The 15,559-nt window shown below is 46.4% G+C and overlaps 1 protein-coding gene across 2 annotated transcripts in view; it reads left to right on the top strand.

Moving 5' to 3' along the window:
• The window catches only part of LOC120948850 (protein scalloped), a 99,544-nt gene that overhangs the window by 66,194 nt on the left and 17,791 nt on the right, over positions 1-15,559 (top strand). The window contains exons 3-4 of one of the 2 annotated variants that reach the window (XM_049610632.1): positions 14,501-14,643; positions 15,070-15,208. In XM_049610632.1, the coding sequence (XP_049466589.1) occupies positions 14,501-14,643; positions 15,070-15,208 (282 nt within the window). Of the gene's footprint in view, positions 1-14,500; positions 14,644-14,946; positions 15,209-15,559 lie in introns of those variants that run through there. The other variant, XM_049610630.1, reaches the window with a different exon arrangement.

A 15,559-nucleotide genomic window follows, 5' to 3' on the forward strand; every position in this document is an offset into this window, starting at 1 on the left:
ATACTGCGCACCGTGAGCGGCGCACTCACATTCCGATCGCGAGCTCACTCTCTTCGGCGTGGCGGCGTGAAGCCGCACCGAACAGCGGGAAAATGAGTGCCCGAGCTTAAGCCACATCTGCCCTGTGTCCGCCTGCTGCGCTTTGCCCAGTTGCCGGGCGCTTGGGTGTTTGCGCAAACGGCGGGCGAGTGACCGTACGACGTGTTTCGATGAGTCAGCCCAGCGACCAGTGGTCAGACACACACTAGACTCATGGCTGTGTGTGTGTGTGAAGGGTTTTCGGTTTGCTTTTAGCGTGTTGAAAGTGGACCACTCGAAAGTTGAATTAAAAGAACCTTAAATTCTGTGCAGCGAAAGCAGACACGGGAAAAGAAAATCGTAAGACAGTGATATTCATCTGCTGTCTCCATTTTTTCCGCTTGCGACGTAATAGTTAGAGCCTAGCACAGGTATCACTCTGCGTGTCGTGGCTCTCGCTCTCCTCTCTCTCTCTCTCTCTCTCTCTTTTTGTGTCCTACATTGTGCTGCTCAGTAACTCAGACACATTCACACAGCAGCACAAGAAGAAGCAGAAGTGTGTCCCTTTCCGAGGACTTTCGGATTCTTTCAATGGCTTTTGGCGCAGGACTTTCGGTGTCGTTGCCGCTGGTGCCACCTGGTTAATGCCTTTTTGCTGCCTTAAATCTTTACTAATCGGATCGGAAATTGTGACATGAAAACACAGACGAAGCAACAACAAAAAAAAAAATCAGAGAGGGAGAGTCGGGGCCTTTTTTGTTGTGTAGGAAAAGCATAACACTTTTTTATTCTTTTGTTTTTGTATGTAAATTTTATTTGTTTTTGTTTGCCGTGTCCTATTACTCGTCACTTCGCCCCGTTGTGCACACGTTCAACAGCTCAATCCAGCCAACTTTTGTCGTCCAAACATTGCTGAGCTTGGTTTTTCTTTCCCTTTCCTTTCCCTTGAAGAGCGAAATAGAAGTGCCCCCGGGCAAAAAAAAAGGAAGCAAAACGTGTCCTGGAGGTGTTCGTCCGTTCGCACACGATTATCATTTTTTGAGTGCGTGCCCGCGTGTGCGTGTGTTTCAACTTCAACTGGCGCTTTTGACAGGAGTGCAAAAAAAAAAAAAGATCTCAAGCGGAAAAGTTAATGATACAAACAAACAATACGACAGCAACAAACAAAATTAAACTATCCGTGTGCCCCTTTGTTTGGTGCGTGTGTGTGCGTGTGCGTACGGTGTCATCGAGATAACCCAGAGTGTGTGTGTGATTAGTGTGTGAGTGCTGGCTCCTAACGCGGGAAGCACCTGACGCAGTGTGTGTGTGTGTGTTTTTGTTGCGTTTACGGGGGAGTTTTTCCTTCCTTTCTTTCTTTCTGCCGTCCTCGCCACTTCGGTCTCTGCACGTGTTGTGTGTTTACAGCTGATAAGCACCGGGGCAGTGTGACCCACACGCACGTTTTTGTCAGGAAGTGTGTGTGTGTGTGTGTGTGTGGTTGTGTATGTGGCAAAAGGAAAGGCAGACAAAAAAGGAAGCAAAAAACACGCACACAGCACCGCCGAAGAGTGGGAAAAACTGCAAGCAAGCAACCAAGTGCGGCCAGCGTTCAAGGTCAAGAAAAACGCAGACCTGGTGTGTGTGTGTGTGTGCGTAAAACCCTCATACCTCCGCTTCGCGCCACATCCACTTTCGGGGCAGAATAAATGTTAATTTTTGGAGGTAATTCTTATTTCCAATTTCTTGCAAACGCCTGCTTTTCACTGCATGATAAGGAGCCCGTGAGTTCTGGCGCCTGGGTTACCTTTTTTTTTGTTTTGTTTTTTTGTTTGTGTTTGTTTGTGTTGTTGTGCTTCATATAGCTAATTTTCTCTGTTCGATTGATGTTTTGCATGCATGTGTGTGAGTGATATGTTGCGATTATTGTTGCGACTCCTGTTTTAAGGTACTTACACCGTCTCACTGCTACCCTGTACTGTACACAGTTGCAATCAATGTCATATCAGTTTTAAAAATGCTTAATTTTTTGTCGTAGTTTGAATACGTGTGTGTTAGTTTCAATTTGATTTGTTTGCTTCGAAGCGATTATGCATAGTGCTGCCTGCTGCATTACGTAAAGCCGGTCTAGAATCTAGCAGAATGGTCAACGGTTCACAACACCGAACGAGCACGCGAAGCGTAAACGTAAACATAAACACATTCGTCCGAATCAGCCAGAAGAACGTCATCCGCGGGCGGGCGGACCGACGTTATCATCGTTATCAGCATTCTTTCTTCTTTCTGTTTCGTTTTCTTGTCCCAACCCTCCATCAATCTCTTTCATCTCATCTTGTGCGCTAATCCAATGGCGTACATGTGTTTGCTTGGACGTTTGTCGTACCGTGGTGTGATAGACAGCGAACCTTTCCCGTTTTCCCCTTGCCGTCGTGGTGTCGTCCTCTCAAAAAAAGTAGCTTCCTTTACGTACATTGTACATTTAGAAAGCATTTTTGTGTGCGTTTGGATGTGTTTGTGTTTGCCTTCTTTTTTTTAATAATAAAAATTGTTTCCATTTCCTTCCATCCAGCCCAGTATTTCAGTATGAGGTGTGTTTGCGTATGTGTCTAGTGAAGGAGTGAGCGGGTTTTGTTGTTGTTGTTGTTGTTGTTAGCATCTAGCACCCAACTTGCGCCCCGATTCGATAGGCCCGCGTTGGCCCAGTTTGGTGTGCCGGCCCGCGTACAAGAGTGCTTCAATTCAAAAGAATAGTGTTTACTAGGCGTGTGCCTGGCGTGTGAGTGTGTGTGTGTGGTAAGGTGAAAAGGAAACGAGGGGGGGAAAACGGGCATCACACAGCGCCGATTGCATGAAGATTGAACACGAAGCGGACGATTGTAAGCTGCTCCAGTATAAGCGACAACTTTACCTAGGTAAACCCCCTTTCCCCAAATACATTTTCCGGTGGTGGTGGTGGTGATGGTGGAGGTGGTAGCGCTGATTATCAATAGTGTGTTCTAGATGTGTTCTAGGCGCAGCGATGAAACGGGTACAGTACGAACGCACGCCGTTTGGATGGGATGGATAGTTCCATTGTTAAGAGGAATGAACGTAATGTATGGGTTTCAAGCAATCCGGCGTTCGAATCCCCAGCTTATCTCTCCCCAATAATAATAATCGTCTGCACTCAAAAGAGATATGATAATAATAGGGGGTGGTTTGTAAAAACAATTCATTTCTCGCTTCTTGTCTTAACCCAACTAACCCATCTTTAACTGAATTTCTATTTCTATTACATATCTCAATTTTCTCCTCATTAGTCTCATCTTTTGACTCTTCACTATGAACTTGAACTGCTCCCTATATGGGGGGTGTATATGGGTTGTGTTATTTGTATCCAATTCATCCGTGGGTTTTTGAAAAGACCACCAAAGGTGTTTTCAATATATGTTCTCCTCCTACTTCATATTTGCATATAAATTCTCGATCAAAGATGTGTTGTAGCGTGTTGCTATGTGGTCCAAATCGGGTAAGAAGAAGTGGCCAATACTCTGTGGAAGAGAAAAGCCCCTAGTTCCGATCACAAAACACAACAAAACAACATGTCTCGCGTCATCTTTTCCGAACTCTTTAATGGAGGCGGCATCTTTTGAAGGGTTCTGAACTAAAACTGCCACATCAGTGTGTGGCTCACCGCCCACCGATAGAAGTAGCAGCAATCATTGCCTTCTGTCTTCCAGTATTTGAGCTTTGCAAATGTGCAACTAGACTAAACTGCTGTTGGAAATGGGTCCGAAGAAGTTATATTACTAGTTCCACAACATTAAGGCACATATTTGTAGAACATATTCGATCAAGATGTACACCGTTTATGGCCCCAAGTAAACAATGGTAAGGTACTTTGGAAGTTTGTTATAGTTTGTTGTTCAAGCTATCTGAACTTCGTTCCATTGTAACTAAGCAAGTGAAACCCCTGTGTTGATCCTCTTGCTTCATGGAGCTAAGCCTTTTGTTTGTGCGTTCAGTTACAAAAATAGTTTGAATTTATTTGCCAATAATTTATTTCGACTCTTTCAAAACTAAGCATAGACTGTTGAATAAGTATAAAATTAATTGAAATCAAGCTGCAAACAATTTTAGCTAATCAAAATGAACATCGAAGAAACGAACTCCGGGTACGTATACACGTACGCTAATATTGGGGAAAACAAATGTTTAGTTACGATTGAATAAAGCTCAGATAGGCATCAGAATTTCGTGTCGTCGTTGAGTGTTTACTTATAGCTGAAGAATGTTCCAAAGCACCTTAACTTTGTTAACTTGGGATCGAACGATTCAATCATTACTTTGTGATTTTTCACAAAACTAGAGCCTAAAAACTGATCTCGTGACCTGTGGAGGTTTACATGTTCCTTTAACTAATAGAAGAAAAAAAAAACAGTGGCATCACTCTTTTTTGCAGCTGCAATACAAACATCCTTGATGCAGGGGCTCTATCACTTGGACAACTCTGTTAATGTCTTCCCTATCTCTAGCACACTGCACAGATGTCTCAAAAAAATTTGTGGAAAAATTAAATCATTATCCCATCGGTACCACAAGACACCCCGTGTGTGCCCCTGCGTGACATTTGTGCTCTCGGGGTTCACTCGGGTATGATTCATTGGCAGCCACAGCCACGGTCCGGCCAAATCTCAAAAAGCGCCTGTCCAACGATGCGTGACTAAGGGCACTACGGGCAACCAAAACAAGAAAGCACCACACCACAAACCGGTGCATCGGCATGACTCGGTCAGACACACACACACACACACACACATACACGGTGTAGTTTTGTGTCCTTTTTTCTTTCTTTTTCCGTTGCGTTGACAAGCAAACAACCCAAGTCGGTGAACGGCGACGATGCCACTCTCCGCGTTATGATTTATGAGTCACACAAGGTATGACCGTCCGCTCGCCCGCACCAAAGCCAATGTTTGTGCAAGCGTCGCGTGTATGTGTGCGTCATCGTGTCATGTTGTGCTGGCGTTCGGACCGTCCCTCTCTCTCTCTCTCTCTCTCTCTCTCTTTCATCTTTGTGCTCTGTTGTGCGTGTGCGCGTCGGTCCAAACCGTTCCGGATTCCCTTTTCGGTACTGGTGCGTCTTGACCTCAAAACCACTTTACGCACTCCCCGAGGGGACCGTGTATGTGTGTGTGTGTGTGCGATAGATAGATGGCAGTAGAATGAACCCCCGAAGAAACAGAGAGGACAGTGAGGTATGATTGAAGCATCGAACGGGAAGATAAGGGGCAGCAAAGGCAACAAGTGCGTCTTCGTCCAGCTTTGGTGGACAGAAACATGCGGTGCGCCACGGGCACAGGGAACGGGAAAAGGAAAATTTGGGTTTTATGCATCTATGTGTGTGTGTGTGTGTGCGTTCACGGGAAGATCTCGCAAAAGAACGCGTGACACATTTTTCCCGGAACATCAGAAATTTTAACCAAACATGTGTTGGCCCTGCCACCAACTCCAAACACATCTGCTTTGCTAGACGTTGGCAGCATGTGTTGGTGGGGCAGGCTGTGTCTATAGTTTCCCTTCCAATATCTCCCCATGCTCCCCATCCCCAACCCCATTCCCGGAAGCTCTTTCGAGAGAGGAACATCTTGATCTTCTGGTTGCGTTGATCGCGTCATCATCATCACGCCCCGGCCCCGCGGTCGTGTGTTGTTGGAAGCCTTCTCGCCATCCCCAACATCAGTGGGGCGCACACACACACACACTCATCGTTTTAAAATTTGAATTTTAAATTTCCAATTTCGGCTATTAATTTTCGGGGAAACCATCACCGCTCGCGCGCACACTAGTGGAAGGATTTGTTTCTCTTGTTCCGTTCGTTCGTTTATTGGAGGTTTGCTATTGGTCCATTTTTTTTTCTGTAGCGAGCATTGCGTCTTGGCAGTTTCGGGGAACAGATTATGGCGGGTATACATCGTAAATCATTGCAGCCAAAAACAAAGTGGGAATTGGAGGGGAGAGGTTCCAATTGCGTTCTAGACGAGATTCGGAGAATTGAAGAATTTTGAAGAAATTCTTGCTTGTACAGCGGGTCCTCACAAACTTACGCCTCAGTTCTCTGAAGCTCTTAAGCATCTGACTCCATTCTGGTGTTCCAAGTATCTACTCCAAGGCTCCAATATGTTACTAGCATGTTGTGTTTGTGTAGCTAGCCCAAATCGCACAAAGATGCGGCTAGGTCCCAAAACGTCCCTTACATCCCTTACAGCTGGTACTGGTTCTTAACCTTTTTGGGTGCGCGAGGTTAGGTCGCTTACCTGCTGCACCAAATGCCAATCTCAGCTACCTTCATTAGCCCGTATAGATATCATATATATGGCCGAGTTGTCGTCAAGAACTTATCGCACACCGTACCACTTCCGGGACGGAGTCGGGACACACACACACACACTCTGCCCAGAGTCTGCTGGCGACCGAGGCACGCAATTATGCGTCCTCCGCTGGGTTGTCGCGCCATCCCGCGCCTGGGAACATGCAGGTTCTGCCTGCCCGTTTCCACTTGTTGCTGCCGGCTGTCTGGCTAGTGCGCGCAAGACGTGTGTGTGTGTGCAAACGAAGTTCGTAGGACCTACCCCAGTCCCAGCCGCCTGGCCAAGCGTCGCGTCACTCGTCTGTCGCTAACATAATGCCCGTCGATTCCCCCATTCCGTCGATGCAAAAGAACACACGGCGGACGGTTCGCTCTGCCGCCGTGAGGGTGAACGCAGCAGGGTGAAATAATATTTTCTCCTACCCCCGGGCGTGCAAGAACCCATTCGGTGGTGTTCGCGCTGTTTGCTCTTTTAGAGCCTCTCCCCCCCCCCCCCCCCTTTTTTGTGTACCGCGTTCTGGTTGGTTGGACGCGGAAGGCAGGGCGGTGCTGTTGGATGCAGCATAAGGAGATGGGTGTTTAGTATGCACACTGCATCTCGTACGCGTCGGTCGTCGCCGTCACCGTTTTGTTGTGGGGACGCCAAGCACTCCAATGAACCGGCAACAGCTGAGGAAACGGTGGAATATGAACGCAAGGGGTTGGTGTCAGAAGATGTCACTGGCCTTCCTTCACCACTCTCTCTCTCTCTCTCTCGCTCCTTCCGGGGTTCACCAAACGGCCCGGGACAGTAATTCTTGCTTGCGCGCTTGCTGTACTCGTGTGGGAGTAAAGATTCGCTTGCACACGTTTAGTTTCGCTGCCGTCTATGCATAATAGTGCTCTCTGTATCTATCTCTCTTTCCCTCTCTTGCCTCCTACACACACCCGCCCGCCACCACACGTTTTATGTTGTGCCGCGCGTGATCGAGAGGGAGAGCAGCAAACAAAAACAAAAAAAAAGGTTCGTGAACTTCGCTGCTTCGCAAACGAACGCGACTGCAGCGGGAAAAGTTAAGGAGTGGCGGGCAATAAAATTGGTGTCGCGCCGCATGCAAATAAAACCGGGCTTTGCTTTGCCCCGGGTGTGCACTTTCTGAGTTTGTGTTAGTTGTTCATCTTCTTTGTGCGAATGAAATTGAACGCCAATAATTGCTGTGTTTTTATTGCGTGCGTGTGTTGTTGGGACAAGAAAGAAGTTGCGCGCGTGGGCCGTAAACTGTGGTTCCAAAATGAAGCGGCTCAACTGAAGCGCATCGATTTGCCCAACATAAAGGACTTTTTTTGAGATCCTTTTTCTTCATTCCCAAGACGAACGAAAGCGTTTTTTTTTTCAATCGTACAAATGCAAATTATTTTCGAGTGGTTGTTAATTGAATGAGCCTTTTTGAATGTACTTTTAAGGAACATAATTGCTGTTTACAACAGTTGAATTGCTGTTTATGAATGCGTTTACACGACACGACGGGAAGTGCATCATTAAGGCATCAGATTGTAAAAAAAAAGCAGAAGAGAGTATGCTTAATGCAAACAGGACAGCACAAATTGCCTCATTGTCCCTCTGCTAGTCGTTTGTCAAGAGTTTTGTATAAATCCATGATATCGGCGTACCTTTTATAGTCACAAAAGTCCAACAAATCTATAAATTATGGATAACTTCAATTAAACTTTATGGCGTTACGTACTTGATTGGTTACTCGGTATGATTCTTCAGACAATTAGTACGATTTTCTTCAATGGATTTATAGTTGCTGGTCACACATATGTTTGGAGGCCATAATTGCAAGGTATTAACATAATTTGCTACATGAAACTACCAGAGGAACTGGAAAGAGTTTTTGTAGACATTCTGAATTCCGGTGTCTGGAATCAATGCCAGAATGTTCAAAGCTACTTCCTGACCTGTGCGGTAATCTCCATAAGTGTCTTTTGCCTCGTGTCTTCTACTTCTTATTCTTCGACAAGGTCTATCTGTACCCCTTGTAGACTTGGCTTTCAGTGATTTATTGGTAACCCATAGTAAGTCCTACGTATTATGATGCGTTAGTCGGTATGATTTTTTCAGATAACTATTACCTTATTCTTCTATGGTTTTATAGGTGCTGGTGTGCACATACCATTGGAGTTGCGTGGGTTATTATTGAAGGGCATGAACATAAATTGCTATATCTACCAGAGGAATTGGAAACATTTTTTTATAGACATTCCGGATTCCGGGGTACCGATCAATGTCAGATTGTCCATGGCTACATCGTAATCTGTGGAACAACCTCCATCAATGTTTCTGTTGCTGGAATAGTTCCTACAGAAACTTCCCGGTTCTGTTGTTTGGCATAGTCATTTTTTACACTACTCTGAACTTTGGCCATGGTTAATGTCTATAATTAACCTCTTAATGTCTCTTCTACCTAATATCTTATACCTCTTCTTCTTCGGCAAGGTCTGTCTGCACCACTAGTAGACTTGGCTTTCAGTGATTTATCGGTAACCAATAGCAGGATAGTAAGTCCTGCGTGTTATGATTGGTTTCTCGGTATGATTCTTTCAGATAACTAGAGTCTTATTCTTCAATGGGTTTATAGCTGCTGGTCGCAAATATCTTCGGAGTTGCTTAGCTCAATATCAATATCTCAAGATCAATATCAGATTATCCAGCTGCTACTTCGTAACGTATGGGACAACCTCCACCAATGTTTATGTTGCTGCAATAGTTCCTAAAGGAACTTCCCTGTCCTGTTGTTCGACCTAGTGATTTTTACTCTGCTCTCAACTTTGGTTAATGTCTCTAATGTTGTTCTTGTCCCTTGTACCTAATATCACTAGTTCTAATATCTCTTCTCAACAAACCCGCTCCTGGACCTGGCTCTTCAGGCTTGAATTGTTTCAAAGTTTGAACATTTAATATAGGAACTCCACCTAAGACTAAGGTCTCTGTAGGAACGAGTTCAAATATTACCCAACATCGGTTTAGTCACCTTGTATTTCATTTAACACGATGCATGTTCTCCCATCCACCGTTCCAATGATATGATATGCTAAAGCAGATTGCTTTATTAAAAAGAACCTGTCAAGATTAATGTTGAAGTTGAAGAATAAATGCTAGACTAGAAATTAGTTAAGTATCCCTGACTCATTTCAAGCAGGCTTCGTTTTTTCTTGCGATAACTAGACTAGCTCATCATTATTATCACATCCAACATTTGAATCGATAAGAGATTTCATATGTTAAACTGTCTGCAATGAACATTTGGCTACTTGTCAAATCGTTCTACAGTACAGGACCTCGTTCCTCTACTGTCCATGGTTCTCACTCTGTCGCTAGCTCTATCCAGATGCTGCTGGAGCTCTCAATATTTTAGTCCCGATGCGGGACGTGATGCTAGCTACTGTGGCTCCAGTTTGACCAGCTCTACCAGCTGTCCAAGTGTAGGTTCAGAACTGGTCTGCAGAATTCAAAGAAGTAAACATATTCTTCACAAGCATCAAGTTCGTTTGCAATCAGCGTATCATCCAAAGCAAAACAGCAGCGAATAACCCTTCAAAATGGACACTAAAACGAGCCCTAGAGTCCTTCCCCCTTCGCCTTTCACCCTTGTAGCAGCAGCAGCTGCACTCGAATAACGCCTCGAAGTGCATTTGTTGGAGCCGTGGTTGAGTTACCGTCGCCAAGTGACATTTCTTAAACCCTGGGGTGCAGTTGATCGCGTTTTATTGAATGTTTTACTTGATCCGCACCCCCCCCCCCCCCCCCCCCCCCATTGTGTCACACACATTTGCTTTGTTGTGACCGCTAATCACAATCCGGCACCACCATCGCTCCAGCGCTAAGGCTCCGGCTCTCTCGTAACGTTACACAGCCCGTTCGCCCTGCTGACCGCGGCCCAAAGCTATGGCCATCGTTGTGTGTGTGGCAGTGGACGGAAGCGAGTTGGGAGCGGGGGGTGGGGGAGGGGGGGGATGGAAGAATGAAAGGTGATACCATTCCTCTCCCCCCACTCCTCCCCTGTCTTGTTCGGGCAAGTGGAGCGAACGAATATGAAGGCCAGCTGTGTAAGCAGTATTGCCCCTCTCCCTGCCCAATATCCGCGCCAGGCCAAAAACGCCACATCGTGTAACAAGACACTGTTGCGGTTTCTCGCCCAAGACCAATTTGTTAATAAGGCGAAGCGGTGGGGAGGGGGGGGGGGGAGGAGGGACGGATGGTTGAGGTGTGAGTTATGAAGTTAGCTAGATCGATCGTGTGTACACTGTGTGTGTGTGTATCACTGTGTTAGACAGCTCGAGGTCAGTTCGTCAGTGTGGCAAAGCGACAGTTGCTACTCTCGATCGAACTCCACTCGCGAAAGAATTAATAAATCAAAAACCATAAGAAAAAGAATGTAATAATGCCGCTCGAATGAGTTTCTCGTGTTCGCGTTCTAATCACAGCTCCATGTGTGTGTGTGTGTGTGTGTGTGTGTGTGTGTGTGTGTGTAAATGTTTACCATTTCCAATGGCTTATGTTTATTTCATAAACCCCACGATTACACAAGAAAAAAAAGCCATTTAGCGTCACGAATAAATGGATTAGGGGCATGGATCGCTAAAAAACTTGTGGTGCTTCGAGCCTGCTGCTCTCGAGCCGCAGCGTGCTGTCAATCAATGCAGTATTGTAGAACAAGAAGAAGATAAACACAGCTTTTTTACACAGGTTCTGTCCACTTGGGATGAGATTTAGCCAATGGAGTGTGTGAGTTTTGCTTTGTGTGAACTAGTGCCAGTTGCTATAAGTTTAAAGCTATTTTTTTTGGAAATAGTTCACCAACAATGTCGGGAAACTTATAATGAGCGGTCTCAGCTGCAGCAATTAAAGGCGAGGATTCTCCTTTCCGTGGGCCGATAAATTCCAGCAGTCGGCAAAACCGTTGGTTGCGTGCAGTGGAGCAGACAAAGCGCTCCTTGCAGGTGTTTCGTTTCCTTCGAGAAGGAAGCTTAACTTTGCCTCCCTGCTTTGGCTATTTTTATATGCGTTGTTTGCTGGTTTATTGTTTGTCCCCAAAATGGGGGGGGGGGAAATAGAAGACAGAGACTTCAGCGCCTATAAAGGGCTAGAAAAAGCGACAGCACGCTCTCGCAACAACAAAAAATCCATTAAATGAAAATAACTTAGCGTCGACACATAAAATTTACTGCCCCGTGACTTTTTGCTTTTTTTTTTCGCCCCCAACCCTTCCCCGCCCCACGGTAAAATAAAACGGAAACGAAACGGTTCTGTACGACCACCCCCGGTAGTGCAGCGAAAATATTTGTTGCGCCGGTGCCGTTTGGTCCTCCGAAGCAAACCCTTTTTTTTCCTCCGTTTTCATTTTCGGTTTTGACCGTCGCCCGCCAAGCCAACATGTGGCGCCAAAAGGGAAGAAGAAGAAGAAGAAGAAGAAGAAGAAGAAGAAGAAGAAGAAGAAGCTCAAAAAAAGGATTTTCTATCCGCTGCCGCGCGCCGCCAACCGCGCGTCGATTGACACAATCGAATGGAAAAATAAATGGAAAATGGAAATGGTTTTGGTGTGCGCACGCACCTTCCAAATCGGTGGCCTTCGCTTAACTCCATGAGGGGTGGGGAATGGCGGAAAGGTAAGAAGAGCAAGACACTCAACACACGCACGCACGCACGCACGCAACAGCTTCATTCGCGCTTTTCACCGCGTGCCGCGCGGATTGGCGTTGTGTTTTGCGCGATTGTTGGTGTTTGGTTTTGTTGTTGCCTCGGCACGGGGGAGAATGTTTTATGCGCGTTTTATGCGCTGGCAAGATCAACGCATCAACGCATCATGAATCGCCATCACACCAGCCCGCCGGTTTGTGATCGCTGCACCGCTCGGAGCTCGCCGTTTATGCTTCACGCCTCTGGTTTCACTCGCCGTCGTTATCGGACTTGCAGCACCGTTGCGCTGGAAGGCGAGCGAGCCTAAAGAGACAAGGGCCCTGGACACGGACCAATCAATCACGCACAATCGAGATCAACCGAACATCATTTGCCCTGTGTATACCACCACCAACAACCACAATCACCACCATCATCAGGCAGCATAGCGCCACCGCGTGCGTGCGTTTCTCTGTGGGAGAGATGTTTGGACGCATCGCGTGTGTGCCTGGCTGGCGTTTTTTTTTTGTTAATTTTATCGATGAGGAACACATTTTTTATAGGTTGGATGGAGTGTTTTTTTCCTCTCCCGCGATCAAGAGAAAGCTCTAAGCCGTTGGATTTTCCTATATTAATTAATTGTGCGTGTTCGATTCTCGTTGATGTCGAGCGGTTTCGTGTTTGAGTCGTCGCTTGCCTGCATTTGCCTAGCGATCCCGTCATAGTTGTACCGTAGTGCTGTTATTTTATTTGTATGTACTTACTTTGTCTGTTACCTCGAGCTTGCTGCATCACACGATTGTAAGCCGTTAACGATTTATATCTTTTTGTATTTACTCTCTTTCGTCTGCCTAGTATGCATGGGTGTTTGACTTGAGCTTGATTTATTGTGGCTATTGTTCAATGCGTTTATAAAGCAAATTACTTCAGTTAAACTAAACGTAGAAGTCGTTTTTTTTTTTTATTTAATTTGAGCAATAAACATCACTCACAATAATTAAAAATTATCTATCAACCAGTTGAGCTATTCCGAGCTCTTTATATGCGCGTGTTAACACGCTGGCTATCTGATAGCGCAACGGTCGTGTGTGAAAGTTCTTCGTGTAGTGCACCAGAGGTCGCACGATCAAATCCTTATCCAGAGAAGAGCTCTCGATCAAAATCTTTTCTCTGCTGCAAGGAAACTCCAGTTAGTGCTTCTTGCAGCATTTATCTCTTGCCCTTCGAATTGAGACTATATTGACCCCTGGTGAATAAAGAAGAAGAAGAAGAAGAAAAAATGGTGTGAATGTTGTTGTGGTAGCATTTTAAAAATATTTCAAACAAACAAACGACGTTGTTTGGTATTGGCTCTTTTATATCGCTACTGTAGAGGTAGAGTTTTACTCTTTTTAATACATTTTCTAGAGGTGTACCGGTTTGCCCGGTGTGTTTTTTTATCGCTACCCATACTCACAAGCGCACCTAAACCATGTTCTGTGCTTGCCAAGGAGGGGTGTGTCTGTACAGTGAAGCACCGTGTAGCACAACATAGACCTCGAGGGAGACAGAGAGATAGAGAAAAAAAAAACAAGGATACTGTGCAGCTGTCGTCACACGGATCAGTGATCCTCATGACCCTACCGGATGCGTGTTTGTGCGTGTGTGTGTGTGTGTGTATAGGTTTCTGGAATGTCATTCCCTGCACCAAGGTGGTGTGCGCCCATTATGTGTCAGTGCAATGTACACTAAAACCGGAACTGCATTTTTGTGTTTTGCGTGGAACTGGGGTTGGAATGCCGTTCGTGAGTCCCTTTTTGCCGGGCGCAGTGCTCTGCGTCGAATTCCAGCGACAGCGGGCTCTAATTATGATTTTTGTCCCTCTCTTCGTTCGTCCCAGCTAAAGGAAAAAGCTAAAGGTTGTCCCTGTGCGCGAGGGAAAACGTAATGGTTCACGCTCAATGCAAGGGGCGAAACGGCGCTTTAACGGCATCGGGGCGCCGTATGTCCTTTCCACTGTTCTTTGCACGGGGGCTTAACTAAACGCTCGCGTTGAGGGATTTCAGTTTGTGTTCCCTGTTTCACACACACACTTGCGTACGTTCGCTCGCTCAAAACGGCGGAATGTGTAGTGCGCTCGCCACCCATTATTAAGCGCGTGTTGCCATTCACGGTCACGTTTTTGGGTTGATTCGTTACGCTTTATTTTGTACGGTCGTTTTTCGGTGTTGCTTCTTGGTCGACCCTCACGCACGCTTGCGGACAGACTGCAGCTCTGTGCGTATAGTTTCGTAAAAACATTAAACAACAAAAACAGCCATCAAATCAACTAACCAACAAGCCGGGTTTTTTTTCTCGGGTTTCACTAACGCGCACGGAGACCGAAAAGATTTGGCTCTCGGCAAATCAACAGGTTTTGTCGTCGTCCTCGTCCCCTACTGTTCTCGCCAATGCACCCCAAAGAAGCCTAATATTGATTCGTTTTTCTCTTCTTCCCTCTCTCTCTAATTTCGCAGACAGTGGACTGGGAGCCAGCACCATTACGGCAAGGTGGACACAGATGGGTCCCGGACCAACGGCCGGTTCGTTGGTCCCGGACGACACCAACGGTTCCGGCGTGGACGGCGGCAAGCACTTGGACGTCGGCGACATGAGCGATGTAAGTAGCGCCGTGCCAGCAGTGGCGGCAGAGGCGAAGAAGCGCCCAAAAGTATGCAGCCCGCCGCACAAATGCGACCGTTTAAGGTTTCGAAGTTTGTTTTCTAACCGTTTCGTTTGTTCTCTCGTCTCATTGCAGGACGTAAGTGGAGCGTGTACAACGCTGATTAGTCAGCGCATCTGTTGTAGTGATTGCAAAGCTTAAAAAAGGCGTTAGAAATGATGTCTTTTTTGTAGTTTTTGTCTCGCTAGTGGAGAACGTTTAAGAGAAGAACTTACGCTCACACATCTTTTTTTTTTTGTTGCTGTTGCTTTGTTTGTGTGTCTTTTCCCTCCCTTCCCTCCTTTCCTCGTGCTATCCCCTACCCTTCTCCATGATGACGCCTTACTCCTTCCCTTCCCGACACCCCTCCGCGCGTTGCGTTAGGACGAACAGGATCTGTCGTCGGCGGATGCCGAGGGCGTTTGGAGTCCGGACATCGAACAGAGCTTCCAGGAGGCGCTAGCCATCTATCCACCGTGCGGTCGCCGAAAAATCATCCTCTCCGAGGAGGGCAAAATGTATGGTAAGTAGCAAAGCACACAGCCCCTTCTCGCCCGCCAACGCTATGAATTTTCGTTTTAAAAAAGGGTTTTTTAACGCTCGTGCGGGATCATAGGGTAGAGCATGAGGCTCTGTTTTTTTTTTTTTTGTTGTATTGCATCCAGGTGGTGCGGTGGAGCACTTTTATCTTATCGCGCCACGGCCACGGCCGGACGTGAAGCCGGCAATGAAACCGTCCTCTTGTCCATCATCGCGTCCGCTTATCGCGATGGTGCACAGGGTTTGTGATATCAGACACCAACACTTCGAAACGCCAACACTGGACATTAATTGTACCAGCTCCCGAGCGTATGAGTGTGTGTGTGTGTGTGTG

The sequence above is a fragment of the Anopheles coluzzii genome, chromosome X (assembly GCF_943734685.1).
Source record: "Anopheles coluzzii chromosome X, AcolN3, whole genome shotgun sequence".
NCBI lineage: Eukaryota > Metazoa > Arthropoda > Insecta > Diptera > Culicidae > Anopheles > Anopheles coluzzii.